At 55.1% G+C, this 24,500-nt stretch overlaps 1 protein-coding gene across 6 annotated transcripts in view; it reads right to left on the bottom strand.

Annotated features, from left to right (window-relative positions):
* The window catches only part of ZNF385C (zinc finger protein 385C), a 54,158-nt gene that overhangs the window by 25,995 nt on the left and 3,663 nt on the right, over positions 1-24,500 (bottom strand). For all 6 annotated transcript variants that reach the window (XM_070395225.1, XM_070395222.1, XM_070395226.1 and 3 more), the window contains exons 2-3: positions 19,038-19,089; positions 2,076-2,327 (exon numbers count right to left, since the gene is read on the bottom strand). In XM_070395225.1, the coding sequence (XP_070251326.1) occupies positions 2,076-2,327; positions 19,038-19,089 (304 nt within the window). The remainder of the gene's footprint in view (positions 1-2,075; positions 2,328-19,037; positions 19,090-24,500) is intronic.

Genomic DNA, 24,500 nt, shown 5'->3' on the forward strand with positions numbered 1-24,500 from the left:
TAATCACTCCTGCTCAACACCCTTCAGTGACACCCATCACCTTTAGTTCAAAGGCCACATGTCCGGCCTGCCTGGGAAGACCTCACAGGCAGCTCCTGCTCACCTCCAGCCTGCCCACCATGTCCATGCCCACCGCGTGCCCAGCATGGCCTCTGCTCCTGGGAGGCCAGGGCCTCAGGCCTCGGGGCATTTGCTCTGTCTGTCTCCCTACCTCGGGTTCCTTTCTGTCTCCAAGATCCAACATCAAGGTCACTCCCCTGAAGCTTCCCCGGACGCTGGTACCCACCCCTCGGAAGCCTGTTGTTATCTTGGACAAACTCGTTGGCACCTGCGGTTGCCTAGACAGCACTGTCCTAACAGGAGGGTATGCTGCCTTTTAAAAATGTGGGTCCCTATGTTCTCTCTTCTATGCAGAACCTAGAAAAGTCAAACTCAGAGAAGTAGAGTAGAAAGGCAGGTGCCAGGGGCTGGGGAGTTGGAGACATTGGTCCGAGGGTACAAAGTTCCAGCTATAAGATAAATAAGGTCTGCGGTCTGCGATGTAATGCCCAGCTGGCGACTGCATTAACCACACTGCATTATGTGATTGAAAGGCGCAAAGAGAGTAGATCTTAACTGTTATCAGCACACATGTGCAAAATCATAGTTACCTGAGGGGACGGAGGTGTTCACTAACTTACTGTGGTCAATATTTTATAATATATATGTGTATCTAATCATCACATTGTACACCTTAAACTTACACATTATATGTCAATAATACCTCAATAAAGCTGGGGGGGCGGAATACGAATCCTCCGAACAATGGCGTGGACCTAGGGGGTTGTCTGTAAGTATTTGATGAATTAATGAGTGCCTTTTGGACTCACACACACACACACACACACACACACACTCTAAAACATCATACGATCAGATACGCTCTTACTCAGATTCACACCCTTGGTGGCTCTTACTCAGATTCACACCCTTGGTGTCCCCGAGGGCTCAGGTGGAGGAGCTGGCACCAGCCATGAGAGCATTCCCTGCTTTGCTAATGCAGTGACCTCTGCCTCCAATGTCCCTTCTCCCCTTCTCCCTGTTCCATGCTCAGCACGCCCCCCTTCCTTCAGGAGGCCTTTCCTGGCGCCCCCAGGATATCTGACCTTTCCCCGTCATATCCCTGGGTCTAAGTCCCACGAAGCACCCACAATATTTATCTGCTCGTTTGGTGTCTGTCGCAGCCCAAAGACAGATTCAGTCTTGGCCGGAAGGGGGAGGGGGTTTGAGGAGGGAGACTGGAACGTATTGGTCTCCAGGCCCCAGGCGCTCCATACAGAGAACACAGTGGATGCCCAAGTATTCACCCAAAGAGCAGGCAACCTGTGGAGAGTTCAGAGGGTAGCCCTCTGGCAAAGCTCCCGACCTGGGCTGCAAGCGAAGTTCCCAGCGGCCGCCCCCAGGAAGCAGGCAGAAGTTCCCACCCTTCCCACCTCCCCACACTGGGCCTGCCTCTCCTTATTTCCCCCATGGCCCCTCTGTGCCTGTCAGCCGGAATCACCCTCACCAATTCATTCACCCGTTTTCCCCAGAAATCAGCCAGCTGCCCCTTCGTGCTTGCAGCCAAACCTCTGCAAAGTCATCCCAGCCGGGAGAAGCGGAAATCCTGGCCAGGAGTCCAGTGGCCAAAGGAAGAGGGGCTTCCCTAGTCCATCCCTCAGCTGGAGTGTCATGCACCTTGCCAACCCTGCCCTTCAGAGACCAGAGCAGCATCCCGGGATACCCTGCAGGTGAGGCCTTTGTCCGAAAGTCTGTCCCTGCCAGGGGACTCCAGCCTGGGGTCCTGATCCCAAAAGACCCCACAGGGAGGCCCCCCCCAGACCAGAAAAACCTCAGAGGAGGCTTCAGCCTAAAGACCCTCAGATCCAAGAGGGTTGACCAGATTTTAAAAAAATTGACAGCATCTGGGGGCTTTCAGATGCTAGAACCCATTGAAGGCACCCCAGCCCCAAAGACCCCACAGAGAGAAGCCACAGACCCAGCCCTCAGAGGGGCCCAGAGCCAGATGTGTAGGCACAGTGCCCCCCTGCACTGACCTGGCCCTGCGGGGGCCTTTCCCAGGCTGAGCTGCCGCAGCCGCCTCTGGTGGGCCCGCCCCTCACAGTGCACCTGGGCCTGGGCCGCCGAGTTCAGCTGGATGTTGCAGACGTCACAGAGCGTGTACGACGGCCGTTTCCTCTCACGCTTGGGCTTAGGCAGTTCTGGGGGCTGAGGGGGGCACTCCGCAGCTCCAGATATGGGGGGCTCCTTCTCAGCAGGGGGAGATGGGCTCAGTGGCCGCTTCATTCCTGAACAGATAGAGAGGGAGACAAATACTGTAAAACAAAGGCTGAGTGTTGTGAGTACATAGAAGGAGCAAGACGGGTTCCAGATCCAGAGATAGCTGAGCCTTTTATCCCAGCTGAAAGTCCCCAGCGTTGGGAGAGCCCCAACCTGAGGATGGCAAAGGGAGCATAATGGGGCCTATTTCAAACAAAGCAGCATTCATTAAAAGGCAGGCATATCTGGAAGAGAGTCAGAAAGGTGTACACACGGGGCGGCCTGTGCCGGGGGGCGCGGCCACAGAGCAAGGCTGAGAGGGAAGCTGGGGTCTGGGAGAGCAGTGAGCTTGGTGGAGCCCAGTTTGGGGAAGCCAGCACTCCGCTCTCAGCGCCGGGGCAGGCGCTGACAATCCTGTGACAGGCAGGCATGTGGCGCTTGCTGGAGTCGCAGCAGTCGCTGGCCAGGGTGGTGATTGCAGAAATCCAACCTCCCTGTGTCCAGGGCCCAACCCGCTGACATTCACAAACGGTGGCAGTGTGTGAAGTTATCGGCACCCCGACCCACGTGGCTCCAGATGGTCCCTGCTGTCTTGGCCATCCAGCCTGTGGCAACAGTTGGTGTTGGTAGTAGAGACCTCAGCCCTACACAGACACAACACACACACACACACACACACACACACACACACACACCTTGGCTCCCACAGAACTGGCACATCACCCCTTCAGGCCCCTCACCTTCCAGACAGTCTTTCCTTTCCAACTCACTTCTCTGAAGCTTTCCCACCTGACTCCTCTCCCGCTAAGGCCTCTCTTCAGGGGCTGCTCAAGGACCGTTCTCGGGCTGAACTGTGTCAACGTTCACTTCCCTCCTGAATCTGTGTGCATGCTTCCTGCCTCTGCTTTAGACTGGGGACTTCCTGAGGGCAGGGCCTATGTCCCCCTCACCAGGACAGAGAATTCCTGAGGTCAGGGACTGTGTCCCTCTCTCTGATTGGGGGATCCCCAAGGCTCGGACCTAAATGAGGCATAACGGAGCCTCTCTTATGGGCTGAGTTGTGTCCACCAAAAATTCATGTTGGAGTCCTAACTCCCAGTACCTGAGAATGTGATTGTGTTTAGAGAGAGGGTCTTTACAGAGGTGATTAAGTTAAGATGAGGCCACTAGGGTGGGCCCTGATTCAATATGACGTGTCCTTATCAGAAGAGGAAATTTAGACACAGTTACAGAGGGAAGGCCAGATGAAGACACAGGGAGAAGGTAGCCATCTACAAGCCAAGGAGAGAGGCCTCAGAGGAAACCAAGCCTGCTGACACTAGATCTCACATTTCTAGCCTCCAGAGTTGCGAGAAAATACATGTCTGGTGTTTAAACCGCCCAGTCAGTGGCAACTCATTATAGCAGCCCAAGCAAACGAATACATCCCCTAAAGAGCATTTTCTTTTCCTTAGGCTCATGCTCATTTTGAAAATTAGACCAAGTGAAGTCAACTGATGCCCTCATATTCTCATAAGGCCACCCATCCAATGGTGGAGCCCACAACTGAACAAAGAAAATGAATTTCTCAAGTCCACAGCCAAGAACTGGGAGTCCCTGGACCCACCCCCTGCTCTCAGAAACTTGCTCACATGTCTGTCATTACATGTGTGGGGACCATGTGTGAATGGAACAGAGGGGCACAGCGATTAGGAGTATGAGTTCTGGCTCTGGCCGGTGAGCAGTGGTTAGAGTGTCAGCCCACACACCCAAGGGTCGCAGTTTTGATTCCTGGTCAAGGGCATGTATCTGGGTTGCAGGTTCACTCCCCAGCCCGGGTCAGGAGCTGTGTGTGGGAGGCAACCAATTGATGTGTTTCTCCCACATATCTCTCTCTCTCTCCATATATATATATATATATATATATACACAGTGGGGCCTTGACTTACGAGTTTAATTCGTTACATGACGGAGCTCGTAACTCAAATTACTCGTATGTCAAATCAAAAAGTGAACGAGTGAGACACGTGATGCTGGGCTGATGTTGTGGCGTTCACTGTGACGTTTGCTGCGCCAACTAGCAGTGGGGTATCTGAAGCTGGCTCATAACCCGAATTTTAGCTCGCAACTCAAAGTAAAAAATCGGCCAAGAGACGGCTCGTATCTCAAAAAACTTGTTAGTCGGGACACTCGTAAGTCAAGGCCCCACGTGTGTATATATATATATATATATATATATATATAGCTCTATCTCTCTCTCTCTCCTCCCCTCTATTCCCCCTTTTCACTCTCTCTAAAAATCAATGGAAAAAAATATCCTTAGGTGAGGATTAACAACAACAACAAAAAACAGCATGAGCTCTATATTGACTCGCACCTGGGTTCACACCTCAGCGCTGTCACTTACAGGCCATGTGACCTGAGCCTCACTCCCCGCATCTGTATATCTGTAAAATGGGATGATGACTAACAGTGCTTAAGTCACAAGCATAATGCGAGGATTAGCTGAACTGAACTACATAAAACATTCCTCCGTGTCCTATAAAAGTCAGGTATTATTAATCCACAGCGTGGCTGTGCTTTGCAGCTTGTCAGTGGAGTCACCGGGCCTGTCACCCTGTGTGTCTGTCATGGCCTACCTGGGTCACTGCGAATGTCTCTGTTACCCCTGTCACCCCATGGTTTGTTCAGGTGAATCTGAGTGGCTCAATCTGTGTGTCTGTCACCGTGTAGCTGGGTCACAATGTGAGTGTCGCTGCGCCCATATCATGGAATGAGACTGTCGCTGAACATCTGAGACTCGCCATGTGTGATGGGTTAAATGGCGCCCCCTCAAATTCATATGCCAAAATCCCAGCACTTCAGAATATGAAATACAACCTTGTCTGGAAATGGGGTCATTGCAGATATTATTAGGTTAAGATGAGGCAATACTGGAGCAGGGTGGCCCCCTAATCCAATATGACTAGTGTTCTTATAACGGGGGGATTTGGACACCATCATTCACACAGAGAGAATGCCACGTGAAGATGAAGGCAGAGATCAGAGTGATGCTTCTGCAGACCAAGGAATGCCACACTTTGCCAGCAAACCACAGAAGCTAGGGGAGAGGCACGGAACAGACTTCCTCCCTGCCCTCAGAAGGCATTAACCTCCGTGACACTTTGATCTTGACCTTCTAGACGCCAGAACTATGAGACAGTAAATGTCTGTTGTTTAGACACCCGGTTTGTAGCACTTTGTTACAGCAGCCCTAGAAAACACATGGATTTGACTTTAGTGTGATCATAGGTGATTTGAGGGCCCCCTCCCCTCTGCAAGGTGGTGTGGCTGGGATGCAGCACCAGAGAGAGCCTCCAGGTGGCGCAGTGAGCACCAGGCGGAAAGATAAGAAGTGGGACTGGAGTACCCCTCCACGCAGGGAGGATCCCACTCCTGGGGCAACTAGGTTGCCCCTCCGAGGCATGCCAAGCGCCTGAGCAGTATGTCTGGAGTCCAGGGCACAGCTCTGCCACACTGGGAAGTTACTCCCATCACCTTGTGCGAACCCCACCCCCATCTCCAAGGCTGCACTGAACCTCTGCCAACATTCTGTGCGCTCTCACCTCTAGCTGGAGGTCAGCATAGCTATCTCCTTCCTTTACAAGTGTGCCCCCACCCTCCCAGCAGGAAGAAAGGGCAGGAAGAAACTACCAGGTGCAAATGTGGGGGGTGGCGGGGGGAGGGTTGTCCAACTGGCCAGGGGTAAGAGGTGTCAGGGTAATGAGATTTTTCCGGCCATGCCAAGGGAGCTGCCTGCCCCCTGCCAGAAAGGGGACAGGGAGGGTTTGAAATCTCAATGCAATTTATGACAGGCAGGCCGAGGACATGGCTCAAGAGAGCAGACAAGTATCTGCCAAGAGGCTGATTAAACCTCCGTGATATACGGCCTCTGGGCTCACAGGGCCCTCCTGGATGCCGGGGCTAATGTATCCCCCACAGCCAGGCTGCTGGGCCTGCCACAGCCTGCCCTGCCTTCCCAGGCCTTCCCAGCTGTCCCCTCAGGAGTTACACCGCTCCAGCCGAGCTAGGGCTCCCGCCTGGAAAACGTGGAGGGGTGGGCAATTTTTAGGGCACACAAACATCTATCGAACCCCTGTCACCGGCACCAGCAGGTCAGCACTCCCTGCCCTGGCCCCTGTTCAGAACCAGCATGACTCACCCTAGCGGGACCCACATTTGGACAGGACCTGGCCCACATGCTCTCTTTAACAGAAGAGGAAATTGAGTCCCAGAGCAGGAGAGTGGGCTTTCTTCAAAGTACATGGCAGGGCAAGAGCGGAGAATCTTCTAGAGACTTCCCCACCCCCTCTCTCCCACCTAGCTGCCAGGCCACCTCTTCTTCATGATGACAACCACTTTACTGAGAGCTTCCTGTGTGCCAGGTGCTTTACACACAGGATCTCGCTCAAACTTCACAACAACCCCATGAGGTGGGCACTATTATTAACCTATTACCCCACGTCACAGATTAGAGAACAGGCTCTGAGAGGTTTTATGGCCGGACCTGAACTTGAACTTGTCTGACTCAGGGCTCCCCGGGAGGCTTGTGGTTGCCCAGCCCCTAGCAGGCTGGGGTGCCAGGCAGGGAGATGCCACATCCTGGTCCGGAGGAGTTGGAGCCAGAGCCAGAGAGGCTGGGAGGAAGGGGTGGGAAGAAAGGGGGAGAACTGAACTTAACTCAAGAAAAGAACAGGTGAAAGCAGAGCAAAAGAGCATGGGTGCGTCCAGGTGTCTGGTTCGCTGTGATCTATACAGGAGTGGGGGCGGGTAAATCCCTCTGTGTTCTCACCTTCCCTGAGAGATGGGCGGGGGCTGAAGCAGGGAGGGGGAGGCTGGACAACGGGAGGGAGTCACGCACTTGAAGAGCTGATGGAGGCCAGGGTTGCTGTCTGCCTGCCTGTCTGTGTGTCCATCTGTATGGAGCTGCAGGGACTAGGGGTGGCGGGAGCACTACCGAGAGCCCCACCTTGCAAAGTGACCATGGACGTCAGGCTGGTTTCAGTGGGGCCCCCGGGCCCTGCGGTAAGGTGGAATTCTCTGTCTGCCTATCCAAAGAGGGTTGGACAGGAAGAAATTCGGAGGTCATATAATGCAGGGCCAGAGGTTTTTCCAGCTGTGGCCTGGGGGAAGGGGTTCCTCAAGAAAAAAACTACTTTCGCCAAAGGGTTAACAGAAGAGGAAGGTTCTCCGCTTGTCCCCAGCCTTTGGCCAGGCAGGAAGGGCTCCCTCACCAAACCTTTAATGAGCCCAATTACATTCTGGTATTTTCCCCCACGGCTGCCAACCTGTACCCTCCCGCCTCCTCCAGCCAGGTCCCAGGACCTGCCTTTGAGAAGGGAGCCTGGCTGGCTGGCCAACCTTGGGCCAGTCCCTGCCCCTCGGAGCTTTGGTTTCCGTCTTTAAAGAGAGGGGGTTGGGCTGAGCTAATCTCTTAGGTCCTTCGCAGGCGGTGTGACAGTGGCAACACAGAGCAGCTGCCTCGCAGGAGGTGGGGGCAGGCCAGTGGGGTGGGTATGGAGAAAGAACTGCCCAGTGGTGAGTGCTCACTGCCTCCCTGGCACCGTAGAACATCACTTCCATAACAACCCTGGGAGGCTTTACAAATGAGGACACGGAAGCTCAGAGTCTAAAAGAGGGGCAGGTGAGTAGGGCCAGTTCTCTCCCATCCTATGACTCACCGGGTCATGAGCAGGAGTGTGGCATCTCCCGTCCCCACTGACCCAGCTGCAGAGAGAAGTGTCTGGAAGAAAGGAGGCTTTGTCTGTTCTTTGTCCTAGTAAAGTATGAGCCCTCCTGGGTCTGGCTGCCCCCTCAGTGCCCCCGAGGAGCCACCACTGAGCGTTTTGGTCTCTTCCCTCCACCTCCCCCTTCCCAAGGCTGACACCTTCCTAGGGTGAGGAAGGGGGGACAACCCACTTCAGTGTGTGGCCACCACAGAGTGGCACCCCCCAGCCATCCTGTGCGCCCAGAGAGCTGGGGTCACCCAGAGTCATACCCAAAACTCCCCAGAGGAGCCAGAGACCCCCGCCTCGGGGGTAGAATGGCTTGAGTGGGGCCAGCTGTGTCAACCCCCAGCCCACACATCCCTGAAGCAGAGGGTCCTGGGGACTGGGCAACAGCTGGTCCAGATGTCAGGGGCCAGGTGGGGATTGCAATGGGCAAACCAAGGCAGCCATGCCTGTTTTCCATCCAAAGTGGTGACAGAGGAAGCCTGTCACCTTCCCCGGGGACTGCTGGGTGCAGGGGATTGCAGGCGTGAGCTGGCTAAGAGGTGCTGAAAGTCAACACTCAGCTCCAAGGAAGGGAGAGGGGGAGGGCACCGGAGGTGAAGGAGAATGATGGTTCAGGGAGGAGGTCACTGTCCCCCACCATGTCCCCTCCTCCAGCCTGCTCTGTCCTTCCCCCCTATTGGGTGGGTGTCCCACAGGCCCTCCTGGACAGCGAGACTCCTCCCAAGGGCCCTCAAGCCGCCCCCAGGAAGGAAACCCCTTCTTGCTACCGACTTGCATTTCTCCTTGCAGGGTCCACAGAGCAACACAGAGTAGCTGCCTTAAGGGGGTGGTGAGAGGCGGGGGGCGTCAGGGAGTATTGGCCTCAGTGCCACCTTTTCTAGCCTGTGCTGCCAGGCAAGGCCTAGGAAACCTGACTGTACAGGACACGCCCCAGGGCCCCTTATAGAAACACCAGGGCCCAGGATCCTGGCACAGCTCAGCCTCATCCACCACCTGCTCTCTCAGCCCAGCTCCCCATAAGGCTGAGCAGTAGCTCCCCCAAACCTCACTCCCTGCCCAGGATGGCCCAGACTCCGGGAATGAGTCCCGGGAGCCAGAGGGAGGCGGCCTGGAAGGTCCCGGGCTGTTTTGAGAGCTGGTAGGAGGCAGGCCAGGAGGGCCCAGCCCATACCTACTGCCCAAGAGGAGGATTCTGCTAGGGGGAGGGGCGGGGCAGGCAGCTCCAAAGGCTGAGATGGAGGAAGGTGCGAGTGCAGTGTGCTCTTTACACCCCAAAGAGACAATAGACGTCCCCTCCCTCCCCCTGCCATTCAGTTCTGTCCCAGGGGCTGATAAGGGTGGGTTGATTTTGGGTTCTCTAAACTCCGTAGGAAAAGAAGGCCTTAGGTCGAGCCCTCCTTAGCGTGGGGGTCTCGTCCTCTCTGCCCGGGGGTCCCAGCCTCCCTTCCTCTTCACCATCACTCTCATTGTCTCCCCCCCCCCCCCTCAGTTCCTGGCTAAGTTGGGGTCCTAGTCTCCCACCTCCCCCCCACCCCCGCCCCTCCAGGTGGGGCAAGGTCCTGGCCGCTGGCCGCAGCTCTGAGAGCCACGGACACTGCACCCGGCGCACGGCCCCGCGGGCGCTCAGCCCCAGCGCGCGGGTCGGGGATGGGGCGCGCCGGCCGCCTACCTGCAGGGCGCTCCCGGCCCGAGCGGGGCCGCATCCAGCCGCCCGCGGCCACCCAGGGGGACCCGAATCCGCGGCTCCCAGAGGTGCGCGCGGGTGAGTCCGGCCCGCGCGTCCCAGGGCGGCCGCCGCGCCTCCCAAGCCCGCCCCTGGGCGGCCACGCGGAGCAGGTGCCAGGAGCCGCTGCCCGGAACGGAGCCGGGCGAGCGGGCAAGCGAGCTGCGGAGGGGGACCGGGTGGGGATCCCCGGGGAGGAAGGCGAGGGGACGGCAGGGGCTCTCCCTGCGCAAACGGCTGGGCCCACGGGAGACTTTCTTGCTACGGCTGGCCCGTCAGGCCGGAGCGCCCTTCAGCTTCCCAGGGGTCCCAGACTCAGGGAAGGGGACCCCAAAGTGGCCACCTACCCCTGGCCTCCTGCGACCTCCCGCACCCCCTGCAAGTGGCCTGTCTTTGGGGGGAAAGCTCGGAGAGGAGGAAGCTGGCATTCATGGAGCACCTACTGGGTGCCAAGAGGGATCACATTCAATCCTCATAACTGCTCTGCTGGGACTGGTCTGATCCCCATTTTACGGACCAGGAAATGAAAGACTGGGGACGCGCCTAACTGAGCCAAGTCGCACCGGGAAGGAGCGCCAAATGGGAGACCGGACTGGTCCTAGGATCCACTTCTGGGGGGCAGGGGAGACGGCCAGAGGGCCTGCTGGGCGGGGAAACGCCCCTACCCCCGCCCTGTGTGGCTGGGGGTCATTTATTTCATTTTCATTTTATTTTTGTTAATCCTCGCCTGGGGATATTTTTTACATTGTTTTGTTTCAAGAGAGTGGAAGGGAGGGAGGGGAAGAGAAAGAGAGAGAGAAAGAGAGAGAGAGAGAGAGAGAGAGAGAGAGAGAGAGAGAGAGAGCGAAAGATCATTGTGAGAGACACACCTGCAACCCAGGTACATGCCCTTGACCGGGAATCGAACCTGAGACCCATCCAGCCACACTAGTCAGGGCTAGAGTTCACTTCTGATTCCTCCCAAGGAACCAGTGGACAGTGGATCTGGGGCACAACGCAGGAGCACATCGCCAAGCAGGGGAGGGAAGGAGGTAGGGGCTGGTGGCATGACCTCCTAGGAGAGCTCTGCCATCTTTCCATGACTGGGGAGGCAGCAAGAAAGGCGTCCTGCCCTAACCGGTCTGGATAGAGCGTTGGCCTGCGACTGAAGGGTGCTGGGTTTGACTCTGGTCAAGGGCATGTACCTTGGTTGTGGGCTCGATCCCCAGAAGGGGGCATGCAGGAGGCAGCTGATCAATGTTTCTCATTGATGTTTCTAACTCTCTATCCCTCTCTCTTCCTCTCTCTAAAAAATCAATAAAATATATTTTTTTAAAAAGAAAGAAAGGAAGTCCCCACCCTAGCCGGTGTCACTCAGTGGATAGAACATTGGCCTGCAGACTGAAGGGTCCCGGGTTTGATTCCAGTCAAGAGCATGTACCTCAGTTGCAGGCTTGGCCCCTCACCCTGGTCAGGCATGTGTAGGAGGCAACCAATCGATGTGCCTCTCTCACATCGATGTTTCTTTCTCCCTCTCTCTCTCCCTCTCTCTCTCTATCTCTCTCTCCCCTTCCCTCCTGCTCCCTTCCACTCTCTCTAAAAATCAATGGAAAAATATCCTCAGGTGAGGATTAAAATAAAAAGTCACTCCCCAAGAAAGGGGACAGAAGTGGCTCCTGTATGCAAAGGAGAAGTATCCGTGCCGCTCACCCACCTCATGCTCCAGCACGCCTCCTGCGACCACGCCGGCTAGAGAGGAGGTCCTTGGTGGGCAGCTCTGGCAATGCCTCGACCGCTGCTACCAGTCTCCCAGCACCTCTTCCTGCTCCTCACACCCACCAGCTGCCTCCTGTCTGGAGGCCTCTGCCCCTGCTGTTCCCTCGGCCTGGAGCACCCCCCTGACCTTCACAGGGCTGCTCCCTGGTGCCGGAAGCCTCAGCTCCAAAGTCGCCTCCCAGGCCTGGTTCCCCAGCCCTGTTACCCTTTGTCCCAGCCCCTGGTTAATTTCCCTCTTAGCATGTCTCCCAAGACATCCTTCCTGTGCTTGGACACGTACCTGTCTCCCTCAGGGCCTTTATTTCCCAGGCATCTGAAGCACCGGCATAAAGCTTGGTGTATACCTAATGGACGCTTGCTAAATAGTTGTTGAATGAATGTAGGAACGCACTTCCACTCTAAAAGTAAATCCACATTAAATTGTACACTACAGCCCAGCCGGTGTGGCTCAGGGGTTGAGCATTGACCTATGAACTAAGAGGTCATGGGTTCGACTCTTGGTCAGGGCACATGCCTGGGTTGTGGGCTCAATCCCTAATGTGGGGCGTGCAGGAGGCAGCCAATTAATGATTCTCTCTCATCATTGATGTTTCTCTCTCTCTCTCTCTCTCTCTCTCTCTCTCCCTTCCTCTCTGAAATCAACAAAAAAGTATATAAAAAATTGTACCCTATACATGGGTGAATGGTATTTATATCTCAATAAAGCAGTTACTAAAAAAAATAAATAAATCCAGGGGGAGGGTGACAGTCATGGTATACTGGGTGTAAGCTGCCAGCCGCAGCACACCCATCGCCTAACCTGATCCAGTCACACTCCACGTCCTGTCTGTCCGAGAACTGCAGTTGCTCAGACTCGGAAGGGATCTTAGAGGTCATACTGTCCTTTTCGTAATTTGTCCCTCACAAGCGACCCTCTGGCCTCTGCTTGAACATGACAATGACAGGGAGCTCACTGCCTCCCGAGACAGCCCGCTCCACTGTGGGATATTCTCGATGACAGAAACGCCATTACTATGGGGGCCCGAGAGCTGCTTTCCTGGAATGCCTTGCACTGGCTCCAGATCTGCTCCCTGGTCATTTGGAAAAAGTGCACCCCACTTTCCGCAGCCAGCTGAAAACCACTGGCAGCTTCTTCCTACGAGGTCTCTTCTCCAGCTAAAGAGACCCATTTCCCTCAACTATTCATTCTTCCCCATCTCCAGGAGGAAGCCCCTCCCATGAGCTCCCAGGGCACCTCGTATGAATCTCTAACACTGCACTTATCACACTGTATTGAACTCTCTCCCAAACCCTGCCCTGGACACCCCACTGCACTGAGTGGGTTAACTCTGGGCTTCATTCACTCCATTCTGCCCTGTACCTTGCATGGTGACCAACTGACCTAAACTAAGCAACTTAATAAAAATGTGTTGAGCCCTAGCTGGTTCGACTCAGTGGGTAGAGCATCGGCCTGCAGATTTGATTCCAATCAAGGGCACATGCCCAGGAGGCAGCCGATCAGTGATTCTCTCTCATCATTGATGTTTCCATCTCTCTCTCCCTTCCTCTCTCTGAAATCAATATAAATCTATATATTTTTAAAATGTGTTGACTAAATGGTTTCTAGGTGTTTCATTATTCCAGTCACATCCTTCTAAATGTATTTAAGGCTTTCAATATTCTCCTTAGAACAGAAAAAAGAATCACCTCCCCCCAACCTCAACACTGCCCTCTATCAATGCTGCCCACTCCTTAACTTTTCTGCACGACTGAGTCAGCTCTATATAGAGCTGGGGCCCATGAAACACCCCACATCTATTTCCATGTAATATGCTGGCAAGTTAAGCGCCCCATCTAGTTGCCAAGAGAGTGATTTCTTGAACTGGGAGCACCAGGCCTTCAGTCAGGCCTGCTGGCTCTCCCGTCCTGCCCAGCCTGTCAAAATCAGTCAGCGGCCCGCAGGTGCCAGCTCAGTGCCACCACAAAGACGTGGCTTCACCTAGATACCTAGGAAAAACACACTCCTAAACTCGACCCTGCACACAGTCCAAACACGGCCCTTCGTCGTGGGGCGTCTGTATTCCAGGCCCTTCCCATCCTTTCCATACCTTTATTGATCCCTTTTATCCTCCTAACAGCCCTGAAAAGCTGGTATTTCTCTCCTCACTTTGAAGATAAGAAAAGGGAGGCTCAGAGAGGTTAGTTTATTTGCCCTAGGACACACAGCTAGAAAGGGGAAGAATTGAACCTCATTTGTCTGACTCCGAACTCTAGGCTCTCTTTCCTCTATGTCATGGTGCCTCTAAAGGCTTATCCCAATATGACCTGTGATGATGAAGGTGATGATGATGATGATGACGATTTTGCTCTAAAGGTGGGGTGAGGAGGAAGAAAACAGAAAACCTCTTCAGAGTAATGAGAGCTGGATGAGCCAGGCAGTGCTGGCGCCCCCTGGCACATCTACCACTTGTTCAAGGAGGGATTCAGGCCCCTGGTTATTGCCCTCCCCCTGACCAGGAAATAACCCTTTAAAGAAAGTCACAATAAAGTCACAGAGTCTCTAGTTAGACCACTCAGTTGCCCAGTCTCATCCTGTTATCTCCCTTCCTCTGTTTTGTCTGTGGTGAATTCCCAGCCTGGCAACCAGTACATACTGCTGGGTTTGAGGAATGGAATGTGGGCATGAGAAATGGAATGGGCTGTGTGACCTTAGGCAAGTTACTTTCCCTCTCTGAGCTCCAGTTTCCTTATCTGTTAAATGGGGCAATTAATACACAACAACATCACTGAGGGTGATGTGAGCTCACCCCTGACACAGTATGTGCCCACTTGGTAACACAGGCATCATTCATGAGGCGTTTGTGTCTCTGCTTTGGGGACGGACACCGAAGCTCCGAGAGATGAAGGGACTTTGCAACCCACTTTACCAGCTTGGAAGTGGCCCGTAGAGAACAAGCGCCCGGGTGAGCTTGAACCCGGCCCTCTTCCCTGCCCCGTGGTGCCTTTCCTGAGTGTCATTTCTACTACAAAGATGAGATGGTTCATTAATCGTTCACACTAATAATACCAAGGGCTGAGCTGAGGCAAAGCCTTGTAGCCAAGGGGCTCAGGCAAGAAGCCGTAGACCCCTGACAGGCCAGCAGCTTCTGTTCTTCTTGCCTGGACTGGGGTGCAGTGACATCATAATTCTGAACCCCTGGGTTCCCGGCAGGTGGGAGAAGCCCCAGACTTGGGTTGGCCTATCCTGCCCATCGTGGGTTCTTCCTGTTCCCCATGAAAGGGCAGAATCCCTGATGGTTTGAACAAGTCCACCGCGCTCCCTCCCCCGTGGGCCAGCCGTTTGCCTCCTAAAATAGCCCAGAGCCACCATGTGCCCAGGGTGGCTCCCCACCCATTGCAAATCCCCCTGAAATTAAATCCCCATCCTGCCTTAAGCAGCACGGCACCACCTCCTGCCGCCTGAGCTCTAGGGCTGGCCAGGCTCCTCCCAGTGGAAAAACTGTGACAGTTGTCCTTCATGGTGACCGAGACATAAATCCCCAAATAATGAGACAGGCGCTCGGGACACAGAACCAGACACGGTGCTAATTGGTTGACTTTGGGCGGGCGGGGTGTGGAGACAAGAGCAACAGGCCCGGTTTCCCACTCGTCAAATGGGGTGGGGGCATGATGACTTCCTGCGCCCCTGCCTGGGTGGATGTTGACGCCCTCTGAGTGGCCTCACACCCAGACTCCTCAGCAGCCCTTTTCTACAACAGGAACGTCTCAGATGTAAAAGGGAAGGTTGGGGTCTCCTGGTCAGGTCTTGAAGCAGGGAGGCCCTACTTTGTCATCTCGGCCTTGATCTAGAAACACCGTCTTTCCACTACAACAAAACCAAAAGCAAACCCAGGTGCAGTCCTTCCTAGCATGCATGAGGATGGATGGGAGCGAGGGGGCCGGAGGGCCCAGCACAGTCCCCGCTTCTCCTGTGAGGCTGGCGATGAATTCTTGGATGGACCCGAGGGCCTCGGTTTGCAGTAATCAGGACGAGATTATCACATTAAACTTTAAAAGTCTTTGCCCAAAAAGAAACAGCAGCAGCTGACACCCTTGACTCCCCTGACTTTTTGCGGCCGTCACCCTCTCCTGGACCACAGCCAGATGAGCTCCCGACACCGGCCACGAGGGGGCGCCACCTCCCCGGGGGAGAGGCAGGGGGCTGGAGGGGATGATCCCCATCCCCCAGGCCCAGGCTGCTTCTGCGTTGCAGCGAGTTGGGAGCCGGAGGAGCCAGGAAGAGGATGAGTGTGTGAGAGGAATTTGGGGGCCTGGTGAGTAACATGGAATCATCAAACATGCACTTACATGACAACCGTGCCGCTTACTAACCTGTGACTGGGAACATGCCCCTTTCTCCACACCTGTTCCCTGTCCGTGAACTGGGGATAATGACAACAACAGCTCCCCTGACCCCAGGCTGACAGCTGAGGAGATTAAACGAGACAACATGTAGCCCAGCCAGTGTGGCTCAGTGGTTGAGCGCCGACCTATGAACCAGGAGGTCACGGTTCAATTCCCGGGTGGGGCACATGTCCGGGTTGTGGACTCACTCCCTAGTGTGGGGTGTGCAGAGAAGGCCGATCAATAATTCTCTCTCATCACTGATGTTTCTCTCTCTCTCTTCTCCCTTCCTCTGTGAAATCAATAAAAACATATTTAAAAAAAAATAAGAGAACACGTATAGAAAATGCCCTGCAAGCTGTAAAGAGCCACTGTGATGTGAGGGGTGGCACTGTCAGCTCCAGCAGGAGGGACTGAGGTAGGACTGCAGGAAGAACTTCCTCTCAGCTGTGCTTTGAAACTAGTGGGGCAAAAAGAAAAGGGAGACAAAGGGGCCTGGGTCGAACCCCCAAAACCTTACCAATGATCCCCTTCCCAACCCAGGGTGTCCATCCCATGCCCAGACTGAACCCCCTCTCCTGCCCACCATCTTGCCCCCGACACTGCCAGCACGTCCCCAGTCTTTGTGCTTGTTGCCAATGCAACGGAAATGATTTCAACCTCCTCACCCAGCTTGGCAGAGGCCCCTGGGTAGTGTAGGAGAGCTAGAAAACACGCGGCTGGCAACCGGGGTGTCCACGGCAAGGGTGGCCCCCTCCCCAGAATATTAGATGCCATAGCAGCAGCCTAGAAGGTAGTCAGATTACCGAGGGGACTGCCCCATGGAAGGGATGGGAAGGACTGAGGGCCAGGGGGTCCTCACTGTGACCTTGGCTACCTTCCTTCTTACTTAAAGAGCTGCATTCAGAGGAGGCTGGGAGAGGCCCTGACTACCGGCCAGGATCAACCCTGTGGAAATTAAGATCTTTGAGTCTCTCTGACCCACCCTTCATTTCCTGATGCTTTTATTGAGTTAGTTTGTCCAGCGGAATCCTCCCACCCCTCCCCACCCCACTGGACTTTGGGGTCCTTTCCCCTTCCTCAGTGTGAGAAACTGAACCTAACCCATTCTGACCGCAGAAGGATGGAGGCAGGAGGAGGCTGAGGATGACCTTGAGAATCCAGGGTCACCTCGGGCAGGAGGGAGGGGAGAGCCTCCAAGCGCATTGGCTGTGGGAGACGGTGGGGTGGCCACAGTCCCCCTTGCTGGCCAGGGAGCAACTGCGACCACATCAAGGAGTCCTCCTCTCAAACAGGTCCAGCCGGGGAAAGCACAGCCCTTGCAGACCATGAAGGAGGCCTTTCAAAACCGACTGCGAGGTTCCAAGAAACACCCCAAGGACGGGCTGTTTCCACATGGCCCAGGCCCCGCAGGCCCGCTGTCCAGCCTCCAGACCGCTCGGCTGCCTCCCACAGCAGGGCTGCTCCAAGGGCTTGGCTGGGAGGCAGCTCGGGCCCAGGATGGAGCCTGGGCTCGGGAGCCACCAGACCTGGGGCTTCACCTCGCTGGTCTGTAAGACGGGCCCAGTAGCATCTACCTCACAGGGCTGTTAGAAGAATTAAGAGACAACAGAGGGAGAGTGTCTCTCCTTGCGGCTGGCACAGGGTCGGGGCTCGGCAAACTCACCGAATAAACATTTGTTGGCTATCTACCATGTGCCAGGCCCTCCATTCTATGCCAGGGGACCCAGCAGTGAACAAAGGTCACGAGGGACCCTCGTGGAGCCGGCGATCTAGGGGGCATGGGCACACTGATAAGCAGATAAACACACAAGGTCAGCGAGGATGAGTGGCCACGGAAGACCTCTCTGAGGAGGGGACAGTTCAGCACAGACCTGCTGACAGGAAGGACAGGCCTGCCTGAGGGTCCTCAACCTTGGCTGCTCTCCGGAATCTCCTGGGCAACTCGGCAAACCTCTGCCGCCTGGGCCCCTCCTCGGGGATTCTGGCAGGATTAGTCTCGGGCTTTTCAATTCCACCAGGTGATGTGCAAAGAGTGAGAACCCCCACGCCCGCAGGACTCCCAAGAGCACGGCCCGGTGAGCCTCACCTGGGGAGCTTGTCGGGCGTCCTGGGATGGGCCCCACCCCAGGGGTTTGGATTCAGGGATGGGGTGAGGAGGCCCAGCGTCTACCTTCTTAACAAGCTCCCAGGAGATTCTGAAGAGTGGACAGGTTTAGGGAAGGGAGTAGGACAGCACATTCCAGCTCAGACACCTCCCCAGCCCTAGTCCCGGCCACGCCCACCAGGACCACCTGCTGCTTCAGTCCCTGTCCCACCTCACAGCCCCCAGGCTGGGAAGCCCCGCCTCCTTTCTCCATGTGCCTAGGCTTATCATGAATTCCGAAGGTCCCCATGTGTGGGCTTGGCCTCTTTTCCTACCACCCTCAGCCCCTTGGCTGAGCCCCCTGCCCATCTGTCCCAGGTCCATGTTTCCAGTCTGACCAGACCCTGGGCTCCCAGGGGTCAGGCTGGCTCCTCCAAGTACGTGGCACAAAGCCTGGCACCCCAAGGGTATGACTCATCATTGCTGAAGGAATACCAAATCTGCCCCAGCCTCCCCTGGGCACAGCTGCTCGTGGGTCAAAGACGCCAGGCTTGTGACCTGCTCCTTGAGATCCCAGCTCCACCCCCTTCTCCTGCCCTGGGTCTCCGTTCCTCTCCTGGAGTCTGACTTCTCTCCCTCTCACTGGCTCCCAGCCCTGCCCTAGAGGCCAGGCCCTGGGATGAGAAACATGGCAGTTACGCTCCCCAAGGCAGATGCCTGCCGCATACCCTCCAGCCCCCACTAAAGAATCAGTCCCGCCCTGACCGGTTTGGCTCAGCGGACTCAGGGGCCTCAGGTTCGATTCCAGTCAAGGGCATGTGCCTTGGTTGCGGGCACATCCCCAGTAGGGAGTGTGCAGGAGGCAGCTGATCGATGTTTCTCTCTCATCGATCTTTCTAACTCTCTGTCCCTCTCCCTTCCTCTCTGTAAAAAATCAATAAAATATATTAAAAAACAAAAGAATCAGTCCCCCCTTCAGGTGCCTGGCCTAAGGTCCACCCGCCCCTTCCTTTCTGGAAGCACCACAGTGTACCCATACTTCCCCAGGCTCACATCCTACCTCTGCCACTTCCTGTGGGACCTTGGCCACCTCCATGCCTCAGGTTCCCCATCTGTAAAATAAGGATAAATGGTACCTCTCTTAGAGGGTCGTTACGGGGATTAAATGAGTCAATAATTATAAAGTGCGTAGCAAGCAGGCACAAGGTAATCACTATGCGTTTGTTAAATAATGTTAACAGATATATGATCCTAGGAAGGCGATGCTTTATAGTCAGTCAACCCAGGGCGTCCTGCTGACCCACCAGGGCCTGGAGGCTGGGATTAAGATTCCATTTACAGGTGAGGAGACTGAAGGTCAAGGAGAGGAAGTGACTTGGCCCAGCCGACACCCAAATCTCAGGTCTGTGTCACCTCAAGCCTTCTCTCAAGTACCCCCAGGCCCACCTCCCTCACTCCTCAGGCACCTCGCCGGGCCCAGGTGGGCTCCGTGCCCTGCACACGCTGACAGAGGCCTCTTTGTACCCCTGCCCAGGGCCACACCCTGAGCTTGGAGCCAGGGGCCGAACAAGCGCCCTGTGTCTGGGCGTGTTTCACTGCCAGCTCTGCGGCCGCCCTGGCTGCTCCGGCCGCGTGCTCCAGGTGGGCAGATCCAAGGGCCACCTCCCCCCACCCCGACCCTCGGCAGGGCATCCCTGACCCATGGCCGCATTCAGTCAGGAGACAGGCTGGGAGGGAGCCCCAAGGAAAACACCCCCGTTCTGAGTCTCCACCCTGTGCAAACTCCAGGGGCCAGAGTCTGAGGTGTCTGGGGCCTTGGAGGAAGGCAGGGGCAGGAGCTGAGGGTGGGGCATGACACTGAAGTCACGCTGGGCCTGTGAGGCGGGCCGTGCTGGGATCCTGGGGAGTGGGACAGGGATCGCCTCGGCCTTCTACCTCCCTAATACTTCTTCGGTCCACTCACTTCTCTTGACCATCTGCATTGGCATAACAGCCTCCTCTCTGGCCTCCCTGCCTCCACTTCTCCACTTCCTGCCCTCCCGGTCTGCTCTGCACGGGGCCAGAGGAGCCTACATTTAAAAAAAGCAAATCTGATTGTGTCACTGTCCTGCCTAAGCCCTGGGAAGGCTTCTCCTGTGCTTTCAGAGAATCCCATCCCAACCTTCTTTCCCTCCCAACCGCCCCTTCTATCAGATCCTTCCCCGGATTCGCTGAGATATGAATACAGCTCTCCACCCAAGGATATTACTGGTAGAAGGTACACTGACAATGGTTAGAACTGGATACAAGGAAATTTGTTATTGACTAACATGGACAGAAGAATCCAACCTTGCCCACAAATCTTTTTTAAAATGCAAACTTTAGCACTCACCAGTTTGGCTCAGCGGTTAGAGCAGGGGTCCTCAAACTACGGCCCGCGGGCCACATGCAAATACAAATATTGTATTTGTTCCCGTTTTGTTTTTTTACTTCAAAGTAAGATATGTGCAGTGTGCATAGGAATTTGTTCATAGTTTTTTTTTTAAACTATAGTCCGGCCCTCCAACAGTCTGAGGGACAGTGAACTGGCCCCCTGTTTAAAAAGTTTGAGGACCCCTGGGTTAGAGTGTCGGCCTGTGGACTGAAGGGTCTCGGGTTCGATTTCAGTCAAGGGAAGGTACCTGGGTTGCAGGCTCGATCCCTGGCCCCCCTCAGGGTATGTGCGGGAGGCAGCCAATCGATGTGTCTCTCTCACATTGATGTTTCTCTCTTCTGTCTCTCCCTCTCCCTTCCACTCTCTCTAAAAATCGATGGGAAAAATATCCCTGGGTGAGGATTAACAAAACTGGGGCGTCCGTCAGTTGCACATGACAGAGACCAGGCTCAGGAACCTTTGATTGATGCCAAATTGATTGATGAATCAACTCCTGGCAGCAAAATGTATACAGAATTGATGCTGGTAGAAATGATTTCCGTGAAATTAAAATGGAATGGGGGGGGGGTGGTCTGTTTAACTGTAGCATAGGGAAAAAATGGGGAAATCTGATCAAGAAATTAAGTTGGATGAATAGCGCTCAAACTGGGAAACACTTTCTGCCCCCCCCCCCCGCTTCTTTGTTGAACTTATTGGGGTGACACTGGTTAACAAAATTATCCAGGGTTCAGGTGCACAATTCTACAATACACATCTGTACACTGTGTGTTCACCACCCCAAGTCCAGTCTCCTTCCACCACCATGTATCCCCCCTACACCCTCCTCCACCTCAGGAAAACACTTTCTAAAAAAGTCCCCAGTGTTGGTATGTTTTGGTTTCAAATGTTTGCATTCAAAACATCCTTGGGGTCAAAATGTCCAGGTCAGAATATCCCGCGCGCCCAGCTCTGTTTTTGCGCCACTCCCTCCCTTGCCTATGATGCTCAGCCACACTGGGCTCTTTCTCTCCCCGAGCACAGCAAGCGCTCCCTCACCTCAGGGCGTTCTCAGAAACCATGCTGCCCAGACCACGCCTTCCCTCCTGGCTCCTCTCTCCTTCTCAGGGCTGATGCTGAAATACTGCCCACAGGAGAGGCCTTCCCTCATTGCCCTCCTTGAGGTAGAATTCCCTCCTGTCTCCTTGTATTCTTTCTTTAAAAAAAATTAATAAATATATATATTATTGATTTCAGAGAGGAAGGAAGAGGGAGTGAGAGCTAGAAACATGAATGATGAGAGAGAACCATTGACTGGCCGCCTCCCGCATGCCCCAACTGGGGATCGAACCCACAACCCAGGCATGTGCCCTGTCCAGGAATCAAACTGTGACCTCCTGGTTCATAGGTTGGCGCTCAACCACTGAGCCATGCCGGCCGGGCTCCTTGTATTATTTCTTATTCACCCTTATTCCTCCTTGAATTCCCAGGGCAAGGCCTACCAAGTATGGCACATAGTAGGTGCTCAATAAATCTTTGTTGAATGAATAAATAAATCAGAGTGAGGCGCAGGAGAATGGGGTGGGGCTTACAAGGCCCCTGAGAGAGAAAAGGGACAGGTGCAGACACATCCGTCTACCTTTAGTTCCCCCTTACCCATGACAGCAAGTTCCAGGGGAGCTCACGTCAGCAGGAGAGAAGAGAGGAGACACTGCTAGTCCTGCTTCACTTCTGCCCCTTGCCCAGCTTCCCAAGGTCCAGGCCCATATGCCAACTGGCCAGCTGCCCCCACCCCCTCCACCCCAGGGCCTGGCTCCCACATTTGGCTGCTGGCCAGGCTATTTGGGGAAGCTTCCTGATCCCCTCTTTGGCCTCTCCACCTCCACATCTCATCCTGTAGCCTGGGAATAGCTGTCCCAGCCTCAACCTAGGGACAGACTCATTCCCAATTAGCACCCAAATGGTTGAAACCATCTCTAAAAGCTTCTCGTGTCCCTCTCCCCTCAGGAAGCTGCTAACTAGGACAGCAGCTCCCAGAACGAGGTCATAGAACGGACCTGCTCCTACACTCCCTTCCCAGCCAGAAACACAAGGGGGGCAGGAATCTCCATTGCAGGCCCATGAAGATGGAGGAGACATGGGTGAGGGGAGATGCAGGGAGAACCAAGAAATGGTTGCAGCCTGGAGTCTGTGTGGCCAAGGAGCAGCTAGCTCTGTCCTGGAAGGAGGTCCGGCTGTGGGGAGTGAGGAGACCTGGGTTCGAGTCCAGACTCTGCCCGAATGGGGATTTAAAATATATATATTGATTTCAGAGAGGGAGGAAGGGGGAGAGAGAGAGAGAGAGAGAGAGAGAGACATCAATGATGAGAGAGAATCATTGATTAGCTGCCTCCTGCATGCCCCCCACTGGGAATTGATACCCTAACCAGGAATCAAATCATGACCTCCGGTTCATAGGTCGACGACATTCAACCACTGAGCCACACCAGCTGGGCCCGAATGGGGATTTTGTTACCTTTTCCAGTGCTCACAGGGCAGGATGAGAGAGTTCTGTATACAGTACAGCACCATACAAAATCCGGGGCTGGAAAGACCATTGGGGTCCCAGGGAGACAATTCTGGGATGGATTCTGGGAGGGGCCCCAAACTCCTGAGGGGATCATTCCTGTGCTGAAGTCTATCGCTGGTTCAAGCCTCGGCCAGTGAGAGGTGGGCAGACTTCTCCCCCATTCTGGAGGCCACACCCCATGTGTTCCTCTTTGGGATCCACCAGAGAACCTAAGGGTCCCAGTTCTCAGCGCCTTCCCTGGACATTTTCCTTCCCCTCGGCCAGGGACGAGGCTGTGTGTGCAGGGGTGTGTCTCGGACGCCCCTGTCCTGCCTGTGCAGCGGCTGGCGTCAGAGATAGGGATTGTCAAACCTGAGATCAGGAGGGCAGAGGAGTCTGGGGTTTCGGGATGCAGGAGGGGCAGGCGGGGGCCCTGGGGAGGGCAGTGAGGGCAGTGGGAGCATGGCGGGGTCCGGCCTGGCCTCCTGCCTAGGCATCTGAAGTAGGGTGAAGTACCACGGGGGGTGATCTCCACCCCACCCAAGGAAACCTTAATCAAACAAACAGCCAACACAGCCGCTCCTGTGTGAGAAGCCATGGCAGTGAGGCAGGCCCACGGCCATGGGGAGGCCCAGGGGAGGGCAGGGGGGCTGTTTGAACAGGCCCCAAGGCCCAGGGGCAGTTGGCGGAAATGTTTGGAACAGGGTGGGGAGCCCGGTGGTTTGGAGCAGGAAACTGGGGCCTGGGGTGGGTGCGTTGAGCTTGGCTGCTTCGAGGAAAAAGAAAAGTGTCAATTCAGCCCCACTCAGGTCAACACCTCTTCTGCTGGGATCCCAAGTTCCCGACACTCTTCCCCGGCTCAGAGTCAATCAGATCAACCAGCCAGACAGGGGTTCTCTCCCCCGTCACCCTGAAGCCCCAGCCCCACTCCGGCCAAAGGTCCTTGGGCCTTGTCACTGAAGAACAACATTTCAGAGTCTGGAGCCCAAACCCCCAAGATCTCAAGTTCTCAGCAGAGGAGCTGGGGGAGAGGGGCCAACATCAGCCCTCTCCAAGCCTGCTGTCCTCCCCGCCCCTGTGCCTGGCCCTGGAGGGGCCCGGAGTGATGCGGCCCTCTCCCTCGGGGGCTTTGCCACCTTCTTCTACCTCAGACACTTGGCTCTCCTATTCCCCTGAGAGGAAGACTCACGAGCATCAGACAGGGAGAGAACAGAGACACCCAGACTCAGAGGCAGAGGTGAGAGAGGTACAGACAAAACCATGGACACGGAAAGACGGCTGGAGAGATGCCACACCATCAGAGACAGAGCTGAGAGACAGGAGGGAGCGAGGAAGTGTGTGTGTGTGTGTGTGTGTGTGTGTGTGTGTGTGTGTGAGAGAGAGAGAGAGAGAGAGAGAGAGAGACAGAAGTGCAGAAACACACACAGAAAATCAGAGACAGGCAGACAGAGACATACATACAGAGAAAAAGGAAGAGAAAGACACACAGAACAACAGAGACTCCGAGACAGGGAGAGAGGAGAGACAAACAGAATGACAGGCACAGGAGCAGGGGAAGGACCGAGCCCGGAGCACAGCGGAGGCGC

Source organism: Myotis yumanensis, unplaced genomic scaffold (genome assembly GCF_028538775.1).
Source record: "Myotis yumanensis isolate MYYU_CA2020_CCGP unplaced genomic scaffold, mMyoYum1.0.hap1 SCAF_16, whole genome shotgun sequence".
NCBI lineage: Eukaryota > Metazoa > Chordata > Mammalia > Chiroptera > Vespertilionidae > Myotis > Myotis yumanensis.